The 23128-nt window shown below is 46.8% G+C and overlaps 1 protein-coding gene across 2 annotated transcripts in view; it reads left to right on the forward strand.

Moving 5' to 3' along the window:
- Positions 1-647: 647 nt before the first annotated feature.
- SH3GL1 (SH3 domain containing GRB2 like 1, endophilin A2) overlaps positions 648-23128 on the forward strand; it is a 919809-nt gene continuing 897328 nt past the window's right edge. For both annotated transcript variants that reach the window (XM_082263930.1, XM_082263931.1), the window contains exon 1: positions 648-805. In XM_082263930.1, coding sequence (XP_082120056.1) covers positions 761-805 — 45 coding nt within the window. In that variant the 5' untranslated portion in view covers positions 648-760. The remainder of the gene's footprint in view (positions 806-23128) is intronic.

Raw genomic sequence — 23128 nt, forward strand, 5'->3', positions numbered from 1 at the left:
TTACATTTTTTTTGGGGGGGGGGGGGGGATTTCATATAAAAAAAAGTGAAAATATTGTTATTTTTGCTAAATTTACACTCTTTTTTTGTTTATAGCGCATGATCAAAAAATCGCACAGGTGATCAAATACCACCAAAAGAAAACTCTGTTTGTGGGAAAAAAGGATGTGAAATTCGTTTAGGTACAGCGTCGCACGACCGCGCAATTGTCCGTTAAAGTCACGCAGTAAAAAATCGCAAAAAAAACCCTGGTCAGGAAGGGGGTAAAATCTTCCGGGGCTTAAGTGGTTAACTAAAACATAAGGCAGACTGTCCTTCAGCACAACACTTCTTACAATAAAATCTGCCAGCCCTTTCCTGCGAGCGAAAACATTTTTAGTTACTGTGTGATCTCAGTATTCCTTCCCGTTACCCCCCCCCCCCCCCCAAAAAAAAAAAAAAAAAGGCATGAGCTGGAAAGATATTAGTGTTATGAGCTTTTGCAGGAGTATAGGACAATTCATAGTTTTGTAGGCGAGCCTGCCACGTCCCCGGGAAATAGAATAGAAGGAAGACATCGTCACGTAGAAATGTATTGAGCAGACTACACGCAGGAGACTCAAGCCATTGGTCCTAAGTAGTACATTACACAGCCCTCCCCCCGTTTCCTTTCTTCATACCGGAAGTGAACTCTTGTAGTTTCCATAGCCGGGATCTGAGAACAGCTTGAGTTGGACTAGTTAGGTGAACTTCAGGAGTTATACGGTGGGACACTTGCAGGAATGTCGGTGGCTGGGCTTAAGAAGCAGTTCTACAAAGCTAGTCAGGTCAGTAGCCGTCCCTTGTGTGGTGTGGGGAGCTGTTGGGACTAGCAAAGTAATACATGTCCACTGGGAATGAAAATCGTGAGGTTAAAGCCCTGCATGAACAAGGCTAATATCTACGGAGCTACTTTGACAAATATAGGGCTATACATTGGTATTTAGATTGTATGATATTCCCCAATCTCGCCAATGAGAGGCCTGTGTGACAGGGATACCTGGCAACTGTCAAATCTGTTCAGTAGGAATGAGTGCTGAATGCTCATACAATAAAAGGACTGGAGGAAAAGCGCATTTTATTTTAAATTGTATAATATGTTTAGAGAGAGGGGTCTGTATCCAAACTATGGCCCATGGCTGGGGTCAGCGGTGTATTCTCAAAGTGTGCAGATTTGGGGTCTGTCAGCAGGGGCTGCTTATGGTCTCCTGCTTCAATCCCTCCAGCAAATCACTTTCTCTGTGTCTCATTGACATATCTTATCTTAATTGATATCCGTAGGGTTATACTGCCCCCTACAGGAGTAGGACCCTAAGCAGAAAAAAGGTTCTGGCTATGCCTAAGGGCAGTCCCAGGGGTATACCCTCTCACTTCCTCCTATAGGATGCCAGTTTTAATCTGCCTAGTCAGGAGTAAGGACCCAAGTTCCTTGCTGGGATCTCTGGTCCTGGCAAGCTTTTTTTAGATATTTTTTTTTTTTTTTTAGCTAGTTTTTTTTCTCCGTATTGTTTCTGTGAGATCTACAAGCAGGATCTGAGCAACGGGCTGGATGTTGAGATCCAGTGGTCACCCCAGCCGGCCAACAAGCACATGCAGGCCCTAGCTCCGCACTGGGTCGGCCGCGTCATAGTCCCACTGGATGGGGACTTGCCCCGCAAGGTAAATGTCTCGCCAGATCACATACGGCCAGTCTGAGCCCGAGTCGCAGCGTCCAATTTGGCCGACAGCCCCACCACCTTGGTGGAGAGGGGTTCTGTCAGGAGTTGGCGTCCGCCTGTTCTGGTATGGTGAGTAAAATGTTCCCCCTCTCCCCCTGATGGGTTTTGGGGTGGATGTGGCCCCTCCCTGGAATGGTCGTACCCCCACAATCCCGGGTTCCCCTCTGTCCTATTACGCACCCCTATCTGCCCTTTCACCCCCCCCCCCCACTACTGGGGATGTTGGGATGTGACTCCAGGGCGCTGAATCTGGGTTACAGGCCGCAGATGAGGGGGATGTGCGCCACCAGCGATAGCCTAACGATTTGTGCGGGGGGGGGGGTTTGCAACCTGTTTTTTCCAGGCCCATCTGCCGATCGATCCGTCTGTAGGCACGGGGGGGTCCCCTTTAGCACTGCGGGCCGCCATTTTCTTGTAGCCTACATGTGCTCTGCATGGCGGCGGCCATTCCTGGAGAAGAGACGCCTGAGGGGGGACATAATAGCAATTTACAAATATCTCAATGGGGATCTCAGCTTAGAAAAAAAGCTGTTCAATCGAAGGGATTGCACGAGGACTGGAGGGCATACAATGCGATTAGAGGAGAAGCGCTTTAACCTCAGGCAACGTGGGGGGTTCTTTACTGCGAGGGCTACAAGATTGTGGAATTCTCTACCACAAGAGGTGGTTTCTGCGGGAAGTATGGTGGCTTTCAAAAGACTCTTATGCCCCATACACACGTGCAGATTATCTGAAGACTTTTGTCTTCAGATTTACCTTTTCTATGTAGTGCAAGGGCCTGCCGGATTGCATACAAATTGAAAGTGTTTAGGTTTGACCTCATATGGTTTTGGTAAGTCTGCAGACAAAAGTCTTCAGATAATCTGCACGTGTGTACGGGGCATTAGACGTACATCTCAAGGATCAGAACATTCATGGGTATGTGAGATGATTACAGCCACACACACCTACACAGGTTGAACTGGATGGACTGTTGTCTTTATTCAACCTCATCTACTATGTAACACCCGGCTCGTATTTCAGTGCATGAGTTTCACTGTATGGGAGTTCCTGGAGGTGTGTATGTGGGTGGAACCCCTCCCTAGACTCGGGCCCAATGATCTGCAGACATTCTTTTGGTTGAAGATCGCTGCTGACACGTGCTGCTGAGACACTGGGCCTTCTGGTGCATCTTGCTGTGGGTTGGTGAGCCTTGGGGGCCTCTCTCTCTCTGCTGGAGGTCTCTAGTGTGCGCTGCCTAACCACTTGGGGGCGCTATAGCACGGCAGGACGATTTGAAAAAAAAAAAAAAAAAAATTTTTCTCAAAATTTGCTAACGGGTTCCCCTGGTGTAACATGGACCATGCTGAACATGTGTCCCCACCTGACTCCCTCGAGGTAACCGCAGGGCCCTCCGGTTCCCAGCTGTCTATAGATGCACTTTCGGCGGTCCTGGAATCGTTCGTGTCCCGGCTGGAGGTGGCCTTTAAAGGCGAGGTGCTAAGAAACGCCCTCTGCCTACCCCTGCCTCATCTGATGCCTCAAAATCTGAATCCGTCACTCTCGCTATGTCTCCTCTGATAGTGAGGATAACCTTTCTGCCTTCGCTGCCATGCAAGACAAGGTTCTGGTGGACGCACGGTTAGTGTCTGTGCGTGATACTCTAAAAATGGAGGACACAACTGAGACGCAGCTTACATTTGGCACTCACGAGCCTTCCAGAGCAGCAAAGGTTTTTCCTTTTCCTGCGTACTTTGCCAATATGCTCAAAAAGATTGGGACCATCCAAAACGTTCCCCTGGGATGCCTACGCAGATGCTAGATGCTATCCTTTTGAAGAGTCCCTCATTAACAAGTGAACTGTGCCACCTACATCAGCTGATCTCCAGACTGAATACAGCTACTATGATCCCGGTGGAGGATTCCCCTTCTCTTAAGGATCTGGTGGATCGGAGGGCGGAGTCGGTGTCCTGCACTATGTTCTCCCTGGCGGGGTCTGCTTTAAGATCGGTGTTTACGATTGCCCTGGTTTTGCAAACATTGACTGAATGGGCTACGCTACTACGCTGTGACCTGGAGAGGAGACAGCTCCCCCCTGCTGTTTCGGCGCTGTTGGACCAACTGTTGCTAGGGCTGTAATTGCTTGTGATGCCGCACTGGATGCTGCTCCCATGCTTGTCATTTTCGGCAGTTCTCCTCCGGCGCATGTTGTGGCTGAAGTGCTGGTCTGCGGATCAGACTTGGAAGAAAGCTTAACTGATCTTCCCCTTCCGGGGGTTTGCCTGCTTTGGGCTACCCTGGATGACTTTATCAAGTCTCACTGGGGGTAAGAGTACCTTTCTCCCATAGGCTACCAAGGGTGGTGACCCCCGTTGCTGACGAGGATCCTCCTTTTCAGCACACAGGAAGTTCTTTCGTCCCTCAGGGTCAGTCGATGAGGCAAAGTCCTTCAAGGCTCCCTCGGGGGGGGGGGGGGTTCCAAGCGACCCTGGTCTGGAAAACTAAAATCAAACCTCTCCAGACCTGAGGACAAGGCCACTTCAGCCTGAAGGTGCGCCCCCACCCATATCTGGGGTGGGGGGAGGTCTTTGCCGGTTCCCGGACCCAAGACAGATGGGTTCACGAGGTCATGCGGTCTGGGTACAAGATCGAGTTTCGCTCTGCCCCACCAATAAGGTTCTTCCCTTCCACTGTAAGGCGCCCCCCCCCCCCCCAAATCACTTACTGGCTCTTGGGGGCAGTACGGGACCTGGTACAACAGGTAGTATTAGTTCCGGTTCCGTGTGTGGTCCCTTTCCGGGGCTTTTTTTCATGCCTGTTTACAGTACCCAGGAAGGAGGGCAAGGTGCGTCCAATCCTGGACTTAAGGAGCTGAATTGTTTCCTGCGGGTTCTAACATTCAAGATGGAATCCATTCGCACGGTGGTGGCCTTCCTGCATCAGGGGGACCTTCTGGCCTCCATAGATATCAAAGATGCTTACCTTCTCATCCCCATATGCGCAGGATACCAACGTCTTCTGCGCTTTGCAGTGGGAGAGGACCTTTATCAATTTGTGGCGTTACCCTTTGGTCTCGCTTCTGCTCCTCGGGTCTTCACATAGGTGTTGGCTCCAGTTCTGGTGCTGTTGAGACAGCGGGGGATATCGGTCTTGGGAGACTGGACTATCTGGGCCTGACTTTGGCATCGCCCTTAGTCGGTGTGTTTCTTCCTTCGGAAAAACTCCATGAGCTCCAGACTGCGATTCAGCTGTTGCTGTCCATAAAATGGTCGTCCCTTCTGACCCTTATGTGAGTTCTGGGACTGATGGTGTCGTCCTTTGAGGCGGATCCTTTCGCTCATTCCACACGTGAATCCTCCAGAAGGAAACCCTTCTCAAATGGAACAAAAATCAAATTTCTCTTACGTCCTCCGACAGTCGCCGCCTCCTCTAAGTCATCACTGTTGGGTATTGACTTCCGCTCCGCAGGAGTAGCTAGGCATAAAGACTTAGTCAAAAGAACAAAGGCATTTGCATATACACACCCATGGGGGGCTGTCCTATCTGGTCAATACCCCCCTGCAGTGACCACTCCCAACTCAGTTTCATTCTGCCTAGCGTCAGGAGTAGTTAGGCTTCCCTGTGCTGGGGCTACAGTCTCAGCCTATCTAATCCTTTTTTTTATTTGATTTTCTTTGAAAATGTCAGTTTTCTCTTACTTTACTAGCTGTTTATTTTGTCAGCTTTAGTTTTAGTCGATTCTTCGGAAGAAGATGGATTCCTGCGGTGCTGGGATTCGGACTGACCGCCCTGGTTCTCCAGGGCAGAGGGTCAGATGGACCCCCAGCCCGTCATCGAGCGTTCAGCCGTGGTTCGTCCTGGCACTACGAACGACCCATCCCTGTTCTCAGCAGGGATGCAGCCGTGAGGTGGCTACCTCACTGGACACATCTGCGATGCTGCAGTGTCATGTCCCTGGCAAACGGCACTCCCTGTCATATGAGGACAGCGGCTTTCCGTTCATAGAGGCACCCCACGCCATCTGGTACAGGTAAGTACTTCTGTGTGGGGCCTCTGTCTGGGGTGGCAGCCTTGTGTTGCTGTGTCCCCCATGTCTGTACCTGTGTGACTCCCTGATGCGGGCCCTGCGGGGATCGCTTGTGCATGCGCTGCGGTGCTGTATGTTTTTGGGGCTCCCCTTCCCTGTGTCACTTCGGTGCTTGTTGGGGGTGCAGACTGTGTGTGTGGCGGCCGCAGCGGGGAAGATCCGCGGGGTCCGCCATTTTAGGTATGGGCAGGCATGTTTGGCTTCTCTATGGGCAATCTACATGCTGTTTGGCGCCATCCTCCGCCATTTTGCGGTAGCCGAACGATTGTTCCGACCGCATGTCTGGCGGCCATTTTGGCGGAGCCTTCCATGCAATCCTATGGGGCAGCCATTTTCCCTGAGTCATGCAGCCTGTAAGTTCAGCCTACTCTAGCAGCATTTCCTTTTCCACTGAAGCAGAACATCGGTGGCAACACTCTGCGGGGCGGGGCTCTGCAGGTTATTGCTCTCAATATCTTTCTGTATTGTCATTTCTGGCTCAGTTTTTTTTCTTCTCCTGTTTGGGGGTCTTTGTCACTGTAGCTGAAGCGGTGGGCTGCGCACTCCGCAGCGATCTAAAAGGGACAGTACTAACTTTATTGCACTGTTGTTTTTTGTCACCTTGAGCAATGGATTCTCAGGACAGCAAATTCCCCCCAGCTCTGGTGGGAGTCCCCAGTTCTCCTGTGGCCCCTCTAAGACCTGATTTGGCCGCTGTAGCGGCGACCTTGGTGTCAAATATGGAAATGCTGATGGCTGAACGTGCTGCAAAAAAGACGCCCAGATTGTCTCTCTCCTCTGATTCAGATGGTGATATGGCTGCTGCTGCGAGCGTGCCCTTTTCAGGGTCTCGCTCATCCATGGACCTGCTGGGGTCTGAGGGGGAGGAAGGGATTGATACCTCTTCCCCGGGGTCGCCTGAAGAGCGGGCGACCATGGATGAATTAATTGTTTCTGTTAAGGAAACACTACATTTGGAGGATGAGCCCGGTCCTCCGGGCGTTGTGTCCTCATTTGGGACGCACAGGAGCCGCAAGTCGGCGCAGGTTTTTCCCTGCCCAGCTGAGTTTCATTACACTGTTAATGAAATGTGGCGCACGTTAAAACGTCCATTCCTGGTGCCTAGTCGGTTCAAATTGCTTTATCCTTTTGCGCCGGCTACGGAATCACGATGGTGTGTGCCTCCACAGGTAGATCACACTGTGGCCGTTTTTAAACCAGGCTACCTTGGTTCCTTCTGAGGATACCCCGGTTTTCCGGGATCCCACGGACCGGCGGTTGGAGTCTCTGGCCCGCCATTCCTATACTGTGGCGGGCTCATTGGTCAGACCCGTTTTCGCGTCCGTTTTGGTGGCTCAGGCGGTGGCTGATTGGAGGAAGGTGCTTAGGAGCAACCTCGTGTCTGATGATGTTCCGCCTTCCCGGCTGGAAATGGTGGATCAAATCCACCAGGGAATCATGTATCTGTGTAATGCGGCCTTGAATGAGGCCCCTTTAGTAGCACGCCTCTCTAGTGTCTCGGTACTTAACCGGCGACTGATCTGGCTAAAGAGCTGGTCGGCTGACCAGTCCTCGCGGAAAACAGTTGCTGATTTTCCCTATGCTGGCTCTCGCCTTTTTGGCGAGGCGTTGGATACCCTGGTAAAAGGCGTCACGGGGGGCAAGAGCACTTTGTTGCCCCAGAACCCGAAGAACAAGTCCTTTCGAGGCAAGCGGGGTTCTGCGCCTAGATCCACTCGGGTCCTTTTCTTGCCTTTCGGAACCAATCCAAGGGCAAGCCCTTCAAGGCCCAGGCCAGTCAGAAGAAGCCCTGGGCGGGTAAGCAGAAGTCAGGCAATGCCAGCTCGGTGGGTCAGTCCGCCTCTGCCTGAAGGGGCGCCCTCACCCCTTTCAGGGGTGGGGGGACATTTGCACGTTTTCCTCCAACCCTGGCTGCTCCGGATATCGGACAGGTGGGTTCTGGAAATCGTTCGATCGGAATACAAGATCGAATTCCTTTCCCGGCCGGCGGACAGATTCTTTCCCTCCAAATCTTCATTTGCCTTCCGGGCGTCTGCAGGACCTGCACCAAGCAGTACAGGACCTTCTTGCTCAGGGGGTGATTGTCCCAGTGCCTCATTGGGACAGGTTTCGGGGGTTTTATTCAAATCTGTTCACTGTGCCCAGAAAGGAGGGCAAAGTGCGTCCTATTCTGGACCTGAAAGCACTGAACCGCTTCGTGCGTGTTCGGAAGTTCCGTATGGAGTCTCTCCATTCGGTGGTGGCCTCCTTGAGTCCAGGAGAATTCCTGGCCTCGATAGATCTGAAAGATGCGTACCTGCACATCCCCATTTTCGAGGGTCATCAGCGGTACCTTCGATTTGCTATCGCAGAGGACCACTACCAGTTTGTGGCGTTACCTTTCGGTCTCCCTTCGGCACCAAGGGTTTTTACCAAGTGTTGGCGCCGGTTCTGGGCCTGCTGAGGGCTCAGGGCATTGCGGTCTTGGGTTACCTGGACAATCTACTTCTGAGATCACGTGCCAGCCAGGACCTAGTGCGTGATCTGTCCACCACGGTACAGACGCTCCAGGAGTTCGGGTGGACCATCAACGTTCAGAAATCGACGTTGTCTCCATCGCTTCGTCTTCCCTACCTGGGAATGATTCTGGACTCTGCTCAGGCAAAGGTGTTCTTGCCGGAGGACAAGCTTCGGACTTTGCGGGATGAGATCAGGTCCCTCAGGGACAGCCCGTCCTCGTCACTCAGGGCCTGTATGCGGGGCCTGGGGTTGATGGTTTTGGCCTTCGAGGCGATACCCTTTGCTCAGTTTCACACGCGGGCTCTCCAAGCGGAGAGCCTGGACAGGTGGGACAGACTACCTCAGTCCCTGGGTCTGAGTGTCTCCTTGAGTCGTCAGACCAGATTGGCTCTTCTGTGGTGGCTCCAGTCCCCGTTGGTGGCGGAAGGCAAGTCCTTCCATCCGTTGGTGTGGACGGTGATTACCACGGATGCCAGCCTGTCGGGCTGGGGTGGAGTCCTGGGCAACCTGTCTGCCCAGGGCACTTGGTCGGAGGAGGAGTCCTCCCTCCCGATGTGCTGGAATTGCGAGCGATAAGACTGTCTCTTCCAGTGGTCGGACCGCCTTCGGGGCCGTCCTGTCTGAGTACAGACGGACAATGCTACCGCGGGGGCTTACATCAACCACCAAGGGGGCACCAGGAGTGCTCGAGCGGCCCGGGAGGTGACCGACATTCTATCTTGGGCCGAGACTCATGTCCCGGCAATTTCGTCAGTCCACATTCCGGGTGTGGAGAATTGGCAGGCCGACTATCTGAGCCGCCAGACCCTGGACCAGGGGGAATGGTCCCTACACCCGGAGGTCTTCCAAATGCTGTGTGCGAAGTGGGGATCCCCGGACATGGATCTGTTCGCATCTTGGCTAAACTGAAAGGTTCGTGTCAAGAACGCGCGATCCGCTGGCGGACGCCTCAGATGCGTTGGTGGCCCCTTGGCATCAGTATCGTCTGATGTATGCCTTTCGTCCGATTCAGTTACTATCCAGGTTCCTCCGCAGGTTAGCCTCAGAACCGCACCTGGTGATTCTGGTGGCGCCGGACTGGCCACGCTGGTCCTGGTATGCCGACGTTGTTCACCTGGCAGTGGCTCCTCCGTGGCGGCTGCCAATGCGGGAAGATCTCCTGTCTCAGGGTCCGATCTTCCATCCTGCTTTACAGTCGCTGGCTTTAACGACCTGGCTGTTGAGACCCGGGTCCTGAGGGACAGGGGTCTCTCCTCTGAGGTCATTCCTACCCTTGTCAGGGCTAGAAAAAACCTCCTCTGGTAAAATCTATTACCGTACCTGGAAGGCTTATTTCTCCCCTCGCTCGTACTCGGTGTCGAGAGTTTTGGTCTTCCTCCAGTCTGGTGTGGACCAGCGCCTGGTGCTGGCCACGATCAAGGGCCAGGTGTCCGCACTGGCTATTCTTTTCCAACGCCCTGTGGCGTCCCATTCTCTGGTTCGCACCTTCATTCAAGGTGTGCGACATTTGGCTCCTCCCAGGAAGGAGCCTTTACCTCCATGGGACTTGAACTTGGTTCTGTCCGTGTTACAGCGTGCTCCCTTTGAAAACATTCGGGATATATCATTGCCTCTGCTGTCGAAGAAGGTTGCCTTTTTGGTGGCGATCACTTCGGCTGGCAGGGTGTCGGAACTGGCAGCGTTATCTTGCCGTTCTCCATACTTGGTGATTCACCGGGATAAGGTGGTTTTCCGTCCACATCCCTCCTTTCTTCCTAAGGTGGTCTCTGAGTTCCACATTAATTAGGACATTGTCCTACCTTTGCTTTGTACGAAGCCTAAGCATCCTAAGGAGGTTGCCCTGCATTCCTTGGATGTTGTCAGGGCGATCAGGGTTTACCTGTCGTCTACGGAATCTTGTTGGAAGACGGATTCCCTCTTTGTCCTTCCTGAGGGACCTCGTAAGGGCATGGCTGCATCCGCAGCGACTATTGCCAAATGGATCAGACAGACCATTGAACAGGCTTATGCTTTGAAGGAACGGGTTCCAGCCTTCCCTGTTAAGGCGCACTCTACCAGATCTGTGAGTGCTTCCTGGGCCTATTGGCATCGGGCCTCGGTGGCCCAGGTGTGCAAGGCTGCGACTTGGTCGTCGGTGCACACTTTTTCCAAATTCTACAAGGTAGATGTTCTGGCATCAGCTGACGCCTCCTTTGGCCGCAAGGTTCTCAGTGCGGCAGTGCCATGACGGACCCTTGTTTTTTTTATGGGTCCCTGGCTGTTGGTATTTGCTTTCCTGGGCTGTTGCTCCTGTTGAGCATTTGTTTTTCTGTTGCACAGAGTTTCTCTTACTGTGCATGTAAGGTTCCTTTCTCTGATGGGGGTACTGCGTTGCCTTTTCTACTGTTGCGTCTCCCACCCCTCATGTCTATACTGCTTTGGGACATCCCAACAGTGATGACTTAGAGGAGGCGGCGACTGTCGAAGGACGTAAGAGAAAACTGAATTTTTGTAAAATATTACCTGTAAAATTCCTTTCTCTGAGTCCTCCGACAGTCGCCGCCCCCGCCCCTCTTTTGGGGTTCTTATTACCTACTGCTATGCTACCAAACTGAGTTGGGAGTGGTCACTGCAGGGGGGTATTGACCAGATGGGACAGCCCCCATGGGTGTGTATATGCAAATGCCTTTGTTCTTTTGACTAAGTCTTTATGCCTAGCTACTCCTGCGGAGCAGAAGTCAATACCCAACACTGATGACTTCGAGGAGGAGGCGACTGTCGGTACGCACGCTGCCTCGCTCTGAGCCATTGCTGGACCGCACGCCGATTACACCACTTCCGGGTAAGGCGCCAACAGCGGAGTTTCACCAGCGTCCTGTTGTATCGTGCCGCGAGGCACCACAGGAGCTCAGCAGCGGTAACCTATCTACTAGGAGACCCCCTCAGCGGGTACCCACCATTTTTGCTGTGACCCCTCACCGTTTTTACTTGCGAGTTTGCACTAGTTTTTATTATCACGTTTGGAGTTTACCACAGTGTTTTATGGACTTTTTACTGGATGACTTTTAAGATGAAGAGTGTGTATACCATGTGTTCGAGTGAAAAATAAAGGACGTTACTTTTTCACACTATGAGGAGCTCTTTCTTTTCTTGTTTATCCCGAGTGCATATGGGCTCAACACGGAACCGGGTCATCTGACACCAGGAATAACACACAAGCGATTTTTGATTCTTTTTGGCGTACGCCATAAGAATCAACTACATCTGGTAAGTGGACTACCTTACCTTTTGAGCATTGAAGGGTGAAGCAGAGGGCCACAGGAGTCACCACTGAATGTTATTGCACTAAAGAGACTTTCAATGCAGCACTTTTTTGCACTTTAGTCACGTTTTTTATGGACTGTCACCATCATCACCAGTGTTATATATTATTAATTATCATAATGTTTATTATTATTATTATTTATGCACTATATTTATAAGTTTACAGTGCCATTTTTATATTTGAGGTATTGGAGTGATCCACACTCACTTATTTTTTACTTACCCATATTGTTTTACATATTTACATTGTTCAATCATCCGTTGTTTTGAGCTGTTCATCCTACTTACACAGGGTAGCGCAGTATTTTTCCCTTTCACTTTTTCCCAGATCACTAATTTTAGTGCACTTGATACTTTGCTGCTTCCCACAGACACCGAATTATATTATATATTTTTTAGCACCTAGGCGCGATTATACACAAATTTCTTTTCAGACTGTCGGAGGACTCAGAGAAAGGAATTTTACAAGTAAGATTTTACCAGAATTCCGTTTTCCCTGGACAATCAGATCCAGCTGAGCCAGGTGACCAGGGAGTACCTGATATGGTGGCTTCAGTCCCTGATGCTGGCTTCAGTCCCTGATGCTTACTCAAGGGAAGTCCTTCCTTTAGATTTATTGGACTATTGTCACCACGGATGCCAGTCTATCCGGGTGGGGAGGGGTTCTCGGGGGATTTTCTGCTTAGGGAGTTTGGTCCCTGAAACAATCTAGGTTGGCTTATTAATGTACTGAAACTGAGAGCGATCAACTGGGGTTGTCCAGTGTGCAATTATTTGGACAATGCCACGGCCGTGGCTTATGTCAATCGCCGGGGGGGGGGGGTGTCTTAAGTGCCTTTGCGGCCTTGGAAGTGGCCGGCATCCTCCGATGGGTGCAACGCTTTGTTCTGGCTCTCTCTGCTGTTTCCATTCCAGGAGAATGGTCTCTCCATCCAGGGGTGTTCAACCAGTTGTGCCTTAGTTTGGGCACTCCAGATGTGGATCTGTTGGTGTCCCGAATCAACAGTAATGTGCAGCGGTTTGTTACTAGTGAGACTTCTTCGTGGGATAGAGGCGGAAGGGATTCCGGTCATTCTTGTGGTTCCGGACTGGCCTCATTGGGCTTGGTACGCCGACCTGGTTAGGCTAGTCGCCGTCCTTCCCTGGGGACTTCCTCTCAGGGGGGACCTACGGTCAGGGGCCAATCTTCCATCCTGTTTTGCGGTCGCTGGCTTTGATGGCTTGGCTGTTGAATGCCGGGTGCTGACGGACAGGGGATTGTCTGCTTCAGTCATTCCTACTCTGCTTACACTGAGGAAAGCGACTTCTAGAAAGCTCTATCATCGTACGTGGAAGTCGTATGTTGCGTGGTATGCGTCTGTTGGGGTTACATAGTTAGTCAGGTTGAAAAAAGACACAAGTCCATCTGGTTCAACCAACAAAAAAAACATATTGAAAACCCAACCATACAATCCTATACCTGCAGTTGATCCAGAGGAAGGCGAGAAACCCCAGCAAAGCATGATACAAATTGCTACAGCAGGGGAAAAAATTCCTTCCTGATCCCCCCCGAGAGGCAATCGGATATTCCCTGGATCAATTTTACCTAAAAAAAAAAAAAAAAAAAAAAAAAAAAAAAAAAAAAAAAAAAAAAAAATTTAGTACCCACGTATTTTAAGTACACCCAGGAAAGAATCAAGACCTTTTTTAAAGCAATCTAGTAAGCTAGCCAGAACCACCTCTGGAGGGAGTCTATTCCACATTTTCACAGCTCTTACGGTGAAGAAACCTTTCCGTATTTGGAGACGAAATCGGTTTTCCTCTAGACGTAAAGAGTGCCCCCTTGTCCTCTGTGTTGACCTTAAAGTGAACAACCCCACACCAAGTTCACTATATGGGCCCCTTATGTATTTATACATGTACACGCTCTTGCTTGGTGGCTCGATTGTTTGTTTGATTTTTTTTCAACAGGGAGTTCATCAAAAGTTGGCCTTGTGTATATCAAGGTTCATGTCTCGGCCTTGGCAATATTCTTCCAAAGGCTATTAACCACCCTTTCCCTGGTGCGTAACTTCATCCAGGGGGTGCGACACCTGGTACCTCAGGTGCGACCTCCGTTACCACCTTGGGACCTTGATTTGGTGCTGTCGCTTCTCCAGAATCCTCCCTTAAAAATATTTCAGGAGATTCCCCTGCTTACCTTGTCCCAGAAGGTGGCCTTGTGGCTATTACTTCTGCGTGCAGGGTGTAGGTACTGTCGGCATTGTCCTGTCATTCTTCCTATCTAATGGTTTATAGGGATACAGTGGTACTTTGTCTGGATCCGTCCTTCCTTCCTTTTGAAGGTGGTTTCCAGTTTTCAGTTGCATGAAGACATCTTGTTAGCCTCTTTTGTGTCCTAAGCCTAAACATCTGAAAGAAATTGCATTGCATGCTTGGGATGTGGTTCAGGCAATCAGGGTGTACCTGGCAACTACTGACTCTTTTCGAAGTCAGATTTGTTTTTTTGTGATCATGGATGGCCCTGGAAAGGGGTTGCCTGCATCAGCTGCTACTGTTTCCAGATGGATCAGGCAGACAGTGGTACAGGCTTATTCGATAAGGGTCAGGTTCCTCCTTTCCCTGTTCAGGCGCATTCTACTCGGGCGATTAGTGCTTCCTGAATTTTTCGCCATCCGGCATCTCTACTTCAGGTTTGCGAGGCAGCTACCTGGTCGTCAGTTCACACCTTTACAAAGTTTTATAAAGTTGATGTACTGGCATCTGCGGATGCCTCTTTTGGCCGCAAATTTTGCAGGCTGCTGTTTGAGGGGGCCCTTAGTCTCCCTTGAGGGTTTTTGTTTCTCAGGTGGGTCTCCTCTTATTGTTTCGATGAGTCCTATGTTCCTGGTTGGCTATATTTAGCCTTGTGGACTTGTTTCTGCTGTTCCACCCCTCATTTATGGCATTGCTTTGGGATGTCCCCACTGATATCAATTAAGAAGACTGCGTCTGTCAATGAGCGACAGAGAGAACTGGATTTTTGACTTACCGTAAAATCCTTTTCTCTTAAGCTCATTGACAGACGCAGTACCCACCCCTCTATTTTTCAGTTGGGTTGGTATGATTTCTCTGAATACAGTTCTTGCTTAAAATTAAATATAATCCAATACTCCAGTGGTTGGTAAAGTGCAATGGTGTAAGTTATGTTAACACAAGTGGTAATAAATATATAAATACTAATCAAAATCAATGGTTGTGAATAAAAACGTGCATAAATCTTATAAATGGCAATTAAACAGTGATTATTGATAAAAACAATGATAGTATCCTTTCAAAAAATGTCCAAAGTTCATACAAAGTGCTTCTGTTCAGACTTGATATATAAAACTCAGATGTTCCTTGTTCCAAATAGATAAGGTTGGGTCACTTACCAAATGATGTGGGTACTGAATGCCTAATGGCACCAGAACCAAATGATGTGGGTACTGAATGCCTTATGGCACCAGAACCAATCAGGCTTAGTGAGCCCCCTGGGCTCAACGGATCTCCTCAAGATATCCCCTGGGATGGCAACAATCCCTCAGGCTTCCGTGTTAACGATCCGATTTTATGTATGGGAAAGAGAAGAATGCTCCAGATAGTGCAGTATGAAGTTACGTTTATTTACCCTGAATAGGGTTATCGGCATTAAAAAGTTTTCCAGCCGTTTACATTGGTGGTCAGCGGTACGGTGCGGGCTGCACGTCCTCTCGGAGTAGCTTCCGACTCCTGGCTTGCGATCCAACCAACGCGACGTGCCCTCGCTATGCGTTCCAAGCTAACGCGTTTTGTCACTTCCGGTGACGTCTTCAGAGCATAGGAGGCATATCGAACCGTAGGACTTAAATAACTCAAGCTCCGCCCCTACTCCCGCCTGCAATTATGTAAATTGGCAAGCCGGAAGATGAGTTACTGCGGAAGTGTCCCCATAATGTATATTCCCTTATCGGTAATTGATTTTACGGGCAATACCCATATGAACATGTTATCTCAAGGAATGGTGCAGCCACGCACTCTATACCTATGGTGACCAAGTTAAAAACACATATATGTTCCATATACAGTAAAACCTTGGTTTGAGAGTAACTTGGTTTAAGAGCGCTTTGCAAGACAAGCAAAATTTTCAAATAAATTTTGACTTGATATACCAGCGATGTCTTGATATACAAGTAGCCTCAAGTCACAGCTGAGTATAAAAGAGAAGAGAGGTGCCTCTAAGTGTAGCAATATGGTTAAATTTAATGAAGGTACAACATTTAGCAACTCGCATGGTTGATGATTGGAACAGGCACATCTAAGGATGCAGGCATCAGGGGTAAAGCTGTCCACATAGGACCAACCTCCGCACCGCCATCTACGTCATCCTTTCCATGCTGCCCCTTGCTTTGAGATCGTTTTACTGCATGGTGGTCTTCCCGGTCAGGATTACAGACTAGCAGCAGGTGGTGCAGAAGATGGTCTATGTGGACAGCTTTACCCCGGATGCCTGCATACTTAGATGTGCCTGTTTTTATTCATCAACCATGTGAGTTGCTAAATGTTGTACCTTCATTAAATGGAACCATATTGCTACACTTAGAGGCGCCTGTCTTCTCTTTTATACTCTGTAGCTCCTGCTGGATTTTGCTTCCAATCCCCTTGTGGAAGCGGCTATTTGTGGATGGAAATTTTATGGTTATATAACCTATCACAATGCTATAATCTTTTTATATGGACTATAAATTGAAGGATTTATGAATAAATGGTTGTGGAACGAATCATCTGAGTTTCCATTATTTCTTATGGGGAAATTCGCTTTGATATAAGAGTGCTTTGGATTACAAGCATGCTTCGGGAACGAATTATGCTCGCAATCCAAGGTTTTACTGTATAACAATAAAATAAGACTACATACGTAAGGTTTGTTGAACCTGAGTGTCTCCCCATTTTATCTCAACCATATGATAATATAAAAAAATACATATTTTAGTTCCTTCAGCAATAAATATTCAATGTGCAGGTTATCAATAAATAAATTAAAATACAAATATTTCATGACTATTGGTTAAAATCAATATAATAATTTCATATACCTGCTTTAAATTTAGGCTACAGTACGCAATGGATTAGGCTCCGTTCACATCTAGGCGTTTCGGGGCGTTTTTGGGGAGTTTTTCTGCTCTAGGATCAGCTCTCAAAACGCCCAACAAGACCAATCCTATTCATTTCAATGGCCCCTGTTCACATCTGAGCGTTTTGACGCTGTTTACAAAACGCCCAACGCTCAAAAAAGTACATGAGCTTCTTTTTGGGCAGATTACAGGCGTTTTCCATTGGTATCTATTCAATCAAAAAACGCCTGCACAAAAAACGCCTGTAAAAAACGCACGAAAACGCTACGCTCAGGTGTGAATGTAGCCTTATGGTAAGTTACATGATTACTTGCCCCCCAATATTATTGGCCATACACCTCTAATTAAAAAAATATCTCATGTTCCATCAATATTTTAAAATTATTGCTTCATGGACAAATATTAATATAAAACTGTGTAAAATACATTAAAATATATTAAATTATTTAGGGAGAGAATAAATGTATTGAATAATAAATTTCTTTTAATTCTATATTATGTCCATTGGTAAAAACATCAGGGACGTGATTGAAATAGGTAAATTCTGTCTCTAAAAAGGTTAGGTCGCTGAGGTTAAAAGTACCTTGATCTAGTGATCTCTTTTCCTTTTGATCCTACTCCCTCTATAGCCTCTCCACCTTTTTCCCCCTCTCTTCCTGATTGGGGTGGTGGAGGGTAGGGTCTATAATAATGTGGTGGGGGGGGGGGTTGTTGCCAATAGCCTCCCCTTCCCCCCTCTTCCCCTCCCGTAGTAGGGTCGATCCCAATTTTTGTTTCCCCTGTAGGGGCGTTGGTAATAGGGTTCCCTGTATTGGTGGTAATTACCCGATGGGGGTTCCCTGGGATCCCTTCTCGGAAAATCCAGATTTTCAATTCTATTGGGTGTAATATAACCCTGTGGTTGTTCCAGCGGTTGGTAAGTGGGTACATTATACCTCACATATTGCTGTGATGGATGTCTTTCTATTTCTGTCCGTCGATTTGGTGCGGTGTTTTTGATGGTCTACAATCTTCCGTAGGTTTAGGTGTAGGTAGGGGGGTGCACGGTTCCTCCTCAGGGCTAGTTGGTAGATAGCCTAAATTAGGGTAGGGCTCCCTTTCAGGTGATGAGGTTTGGGAGTTTATATTAGTCTCCACCTTGACCTCTTGCCATTTGTAAATTAAATTACGATTGTAATCACTGATGTCCCTTTTGGTATTTTTGTTTTTTTATATTGGGTATCCCGATCAAGTTTGTCAAGGTAATCCTTTAGTTTTTTATATTTGTCCTTATATTCATTTGTATTCACATGAGGGTCTAGTTGCTCTTTAAGACTCTTTATCGTGTCATTGAATTTAATTTTGTTTTTTTCTTTCTTCTCGCCACTATTAATTCTAAAAGGCGTTTTTCTTTTTTTTTTTTTTCCCCTACGGGAGGGGAAGAGGGGGAAGGGGAGGCTATTGGCAACAACCCCCACCACATTATTATAGACCCTACCCCCCACCACCCCAATCAGGAAGAGAGGGGGGAAAAAGGTGGAGAGGCTATAGAGGGAGTAGGATCCAAAAGGAAAAGAGATCACTAGATCAAGGTACTTTTAACCTCAGCGACCTAACCTTTTTAGAGACAGAATTTACCTATTTCAATCACGTCCCTGATGTTTTTACCAATGGACATAATATAGAATTAAAAGAAATGTATAAATTTTATTTTATTCAATACATTTATTCTCTACCTAAATAATTTTATATATTTTAATGTATTTTACACAGTTTTATATTAATAGTTAATATAAGAACAATGTAGCGCTAATCATCAGTAAAAAGTTCCCTACATACCTGTGACTACTGACCTGAGACTTCCAGAGAAGGACGCATATTATCCAGGATACATATCGAGTCCTACTGAGTCTATTTTTGGCATTTGGGATCTCTGTCATAGGGATCATCGTTATGTGGTAAGGGTCAGTGTGAACTGGGTGTCTGGTGGTGGTATCACGGATTCGCTACATTTTTCATCTGATCATATTGGGACTTTACATGGACTTTTTAATCTTTCTGAGAACTTTTTACTGATGATTAGCGCTACATTGTTTTTATATTGCTTTTAGATCTGTTTTTTATTCCAGATTCTGTGTAGCAGCTTTTCTATTTGGATTTTATTACCAACTTCTGAAGTTTGTATGTTTGAAGCTTTGAATTTCAGTTAGCGCAATTTTCTTTATTATATTATTTGTCCATGAAGCAATAATTCTAAAATATTGATGGAATATGAGATTTTTTTAATTAGAGGTGTATGGCCAATAATATTGGGGGGCAAGTAATCATGTAACTTACCATAATCCATTGCGTACTGTAGCCTAAATTTAAAGCAGGTATATGAAATTATTATATTTAACCAATAGTCGTGAAATATTTGTATTTTAATTTATTTATTGATAACCTGCACATTGAATATTTATTGCTGAAGGAACTAAAATATGTATTTTTTATACTATCATATGGTTGAGATAAACTGGGGAGACACTCAGGTTCAACAAACATTACGTATGTAGTCTTTATAAGGTGAACTTATGCGCTAAAATAGGGTATACGACGACCCTACGGGCAACAAGCAACAATCTCCAGGCAGTCGTGGAACACCACAAGAAAGTGCAGCCAATTAAACAGTGTCGCCACGTATTTCAGCAATAAATAAAGTAAAATAATCAGAGCTCAAATCTTTTAGTGCGATGGACCACATTTCCTATGTAAAACCAGCAACAAAAGGATACATATAAATATTAATGCCAATGCATAAAGGTAGGGCAATCCAAAACCAATAAATATTATCTGTGTAGATGTACAAATAAAACCAAGATGATAAATAGATAAAATATTCAGTGATCAAAGGTGTCTAAAAAAAACGCAAAATCTTTAAGAAGGAAGCAAAACTCTGGGAATTTATTTACAATAAAAATAACGGTGTATACAATCTCAACGTAATGAGTCCCAAAGAATTAGTGACAAAAAAATCAATAAATAAATGAAGGTGACAGGTGATAAAAATAATTCACTTATCAAAAATGCATATAATGATATTCCTTGTATCAATCTTAAATTAATAAAGTGATGAAGTCCAAATAGCATTAAAAATTCCACAATGGTGATTAATTATTTAAAACCAAGACACATATATTTGTGAATAAAAGGAATATCGATTGGAGAGGATTGAGATATCTGAGAGGAGATGAGATTGCATCTTTAAAACGCTCTTTTTGAGTGATATGGAGGTGAGCGGGCATTTCACTTAGTGTTGGATTGCTAGCTCACCTGCACATGCACCTTGCTGTGATTGGAAGTTTGATTTCACTCCTCTATTCACCTGAATGTTTTATTTGATTCTTTTGAGTACCCAGCACCTTAACCACTGTCAAGATATCTTTCAAGAGTTTAATGGACTTTGATGCACTTTTTTTATAGCACTCTAGCACTTTCCGTATTTATCGATATTCCTTTTTATTCACAAATATATGTGTCTTGGTTTTAAATAATTAATCACCATTGTGGAATTTTTAATGCTATTTGGACTTCATCACTTTATTAATATTGATACAAGGAATATCATATGTATTTTTGATAAGTGAATTATTTTTATCACCTGTCACCGTCATTTATTTATTGATTTTTTTTTTTTTTTTTTTTTGTCACTAATTCTTTGGGACTCATTACGTTGAGATTGTATACACCGTTATTTTTATTGTGATCAATTCCCAGAGTTTTGCTTCCTCCTTAAAGATTTTGCGTTTTTTAGACGCCTTTGATCACTGAATATTTTATCTATTTATCATCTTGGTTTTATTTGTATATCTACACAGATAATATTTATTGGTTTTGGATTGCCCTACCTTTTATGCATTGATATTAATATTTATATATACCCTTTTGTTGCTGATTTTACATAGGAAAAGTGGTCCATCGCACTAAAAGATTTGAGCGCTGATTATTTTACTTTATTTACTTATGTAGTCTTATTTTATTGTTATATGGAACATATGTGTTTTTAACTTGGTCACCATAGGTATAGAGTGCGTGGCTGCACCATTCCTTGAGATGACATGTTCATATGGGTATTGCCCGTAAAATCAATTACCGATAAGGGAATATACATTATGGGGACACTTCCGCAGTAACTCATCTTCCGGCTTGCCAATTTACATAATTGCGGGCGGGAGTAAGGGCGGAGCTCGAGTTATTTAAGTCCTACGGTTCGCTATGCCTCCTATGCTCTGAAGACGTCACCGGAAGTGACGAAACGCGTTAGCTTGGAACGCATAGCGAGGGCACGTCGCGTTGGTTGGTTCGCAAGCCGGAAACCGGAAGTCGGAAGCTACTCCGAGAGGACGTGCAGCCCGCACCGTACCGCTGACCACCAATGTAAACTGCTGGAAAACTTTTTAATGCTGATAACCCTATTCAGGGTAAATAAACGTAACTTCATACTGCACTATCTGAAGCATTCTTCTCTTTCCCATACATAAAATCGGATCGTTAACACGGAAGCCTGAGGGATTGTTGCCATCCCAAGATATCTAGAGGAGATCCGTTGAGCCCAGGGGGCTCACTAAGCCTGATTGGTTCTGGTGCCATAAGGCATTCAGTACCCACATCATTTGGTAAGTGACCCGACCTTATTATCTATTTGGAACAAGGAACATCTGAGTTTTATATATCAAGTCTGAACAGAAGCACTTTATATGAACTTTGGACATTTTTTGAAAGGAAGTTATCATTGTTTTTATCAATAATCACTGTTTAATTGCTATTTATAAGATTTATGCACGTTTTTATTCACAACCATTGATTTTGATTAGTATTTATATATTCATTACCACTTGTGTTAACATAACTTACATTGCACTTTACCAACCACTGGAGTATTGGATTATATTTAATTTTAAGCAAGAACTGTATTCAGAGAAATCATACCAACCCAACTGAAAAATAGAGGGGTGGGTACTGCGTGTGTCAATGAGCTTAAGAGAAAAGGATTTTACGGTAAGTCAAAAATCCAGTTCTCTCTGTCGCTCATTGACAGACGCAGTCTTCTTAATTGATATCAGTGGGGATTATATTTAATTTTAAGCAAGCGCTGTATTTTGGTCTCTAGACCAAGTATTCACAAACACCATATTTTTTATACAGCAGCTGCTATTTCACTTTATTTATTTAGTATTTTTTTGCACTATGATTTCTCTGACCATGCTTTGATACAAAACTGACCTTCTATAGCAGGAAGTGACAGGGTATACCCCCTGGGACTGCCCATAGGCGTAGCCAGAACTTTTTTCTGCTTTGTGTCCTCCTGTAGGGGGCAGTATAACCCTACCGATATCAATTAAGACTGTGTCTGTCAATGAGCTTTAGAGAAAAGGATTTTTCGGTAATTCAAAAATCCAGTTTTTCCCAGCACTGACAGGGGGACAGATCTTTCTCTGTCCTGACTTGCTCCACCTTCTGGCTCCTGCTGCAGCTACAGCAATGCTCCTGGTAAGCGAGGCCTCTTAGGGGTACACTGACATACAGTAAGGGGTAGGTTCTGTGGAGTACACTGACATAAGGGGGTGGGGGGGGAGTCTGATGAAGACCCTGAGGGGAGGGGAGACTAATGAGGACACTGATGTAAGGAAGGGAAGGGGGGACTCTGATGAGGACCTTGACGTAAGGGGGCCAGGGAGACTCTGATGAGGACCTTGAGGTAAGGGGACGGGGAGACTCTGATGAGGACCCTGACGTAAGAGGGCGGGGGAGACTCTGATGAGGACCCTGACGTAAGAGGGCGGGGGAGACTCTGATGAGGACCCTGACGTAAGGGGGCGGGGGAGACTCTGATGAGGACCCTGGCGTAAGGGGGCGGGGGAGACTCTCTGATGAGGACCCTGACGTAAGGGGGCGAGGGAGACTCTGATGAGGACCTTGACATAAGGGGGCCAGGGAGACTCTGATGAGGACCTTGAGGTAAGGGGTCGGGGAGACTCTGATGAGGACCCTGACGTAAGGGGGCGGGGGAGACTCTGATGAGGACCCTGACGTAAGGGGGCGGGGGAGACTCTGATGAGGACCCTGGCGTAAGGGGGCGGGGGAGACTCTGAGGACCCTGAGGTAAGGGGGCGGGGGAGACTCTGATGAGGACCCTGACGTAAGGGGGTGGTGGAGACCTTGATGAAAACCCTGACGTAAGGGGGCGGTGGAGACCCTGATGAGGACCCTGACGTAAGAAGGGCGGGGAAGATTATGATGAGAAAAATGACGTCAGGGGGGCGGGGGAGACTCTGATGACGAGGCTGACGTGAGGGGGGCAGGGAAGACTCTGACGAGGAGGCTGATGTGAAGGGGAGGGGGGTTTACATATGAAGACTGATGCAAAGGGGGGTTCTGATGAGGACTCTAATGTAA

The sequence above is a fragment of the Pelophylax lessonae genome (assembly GCF_965119305.1).
Source record: "Pelophylax lessonae genome assembly, chromosome: 1".
Taxonomy (NCBI): domain Eukaryota; kingdom Metazoa; phylum Chordata; class Amphibia; order Anura; family Ranidae; genus Pelophylax; species Pelophylax lessonae.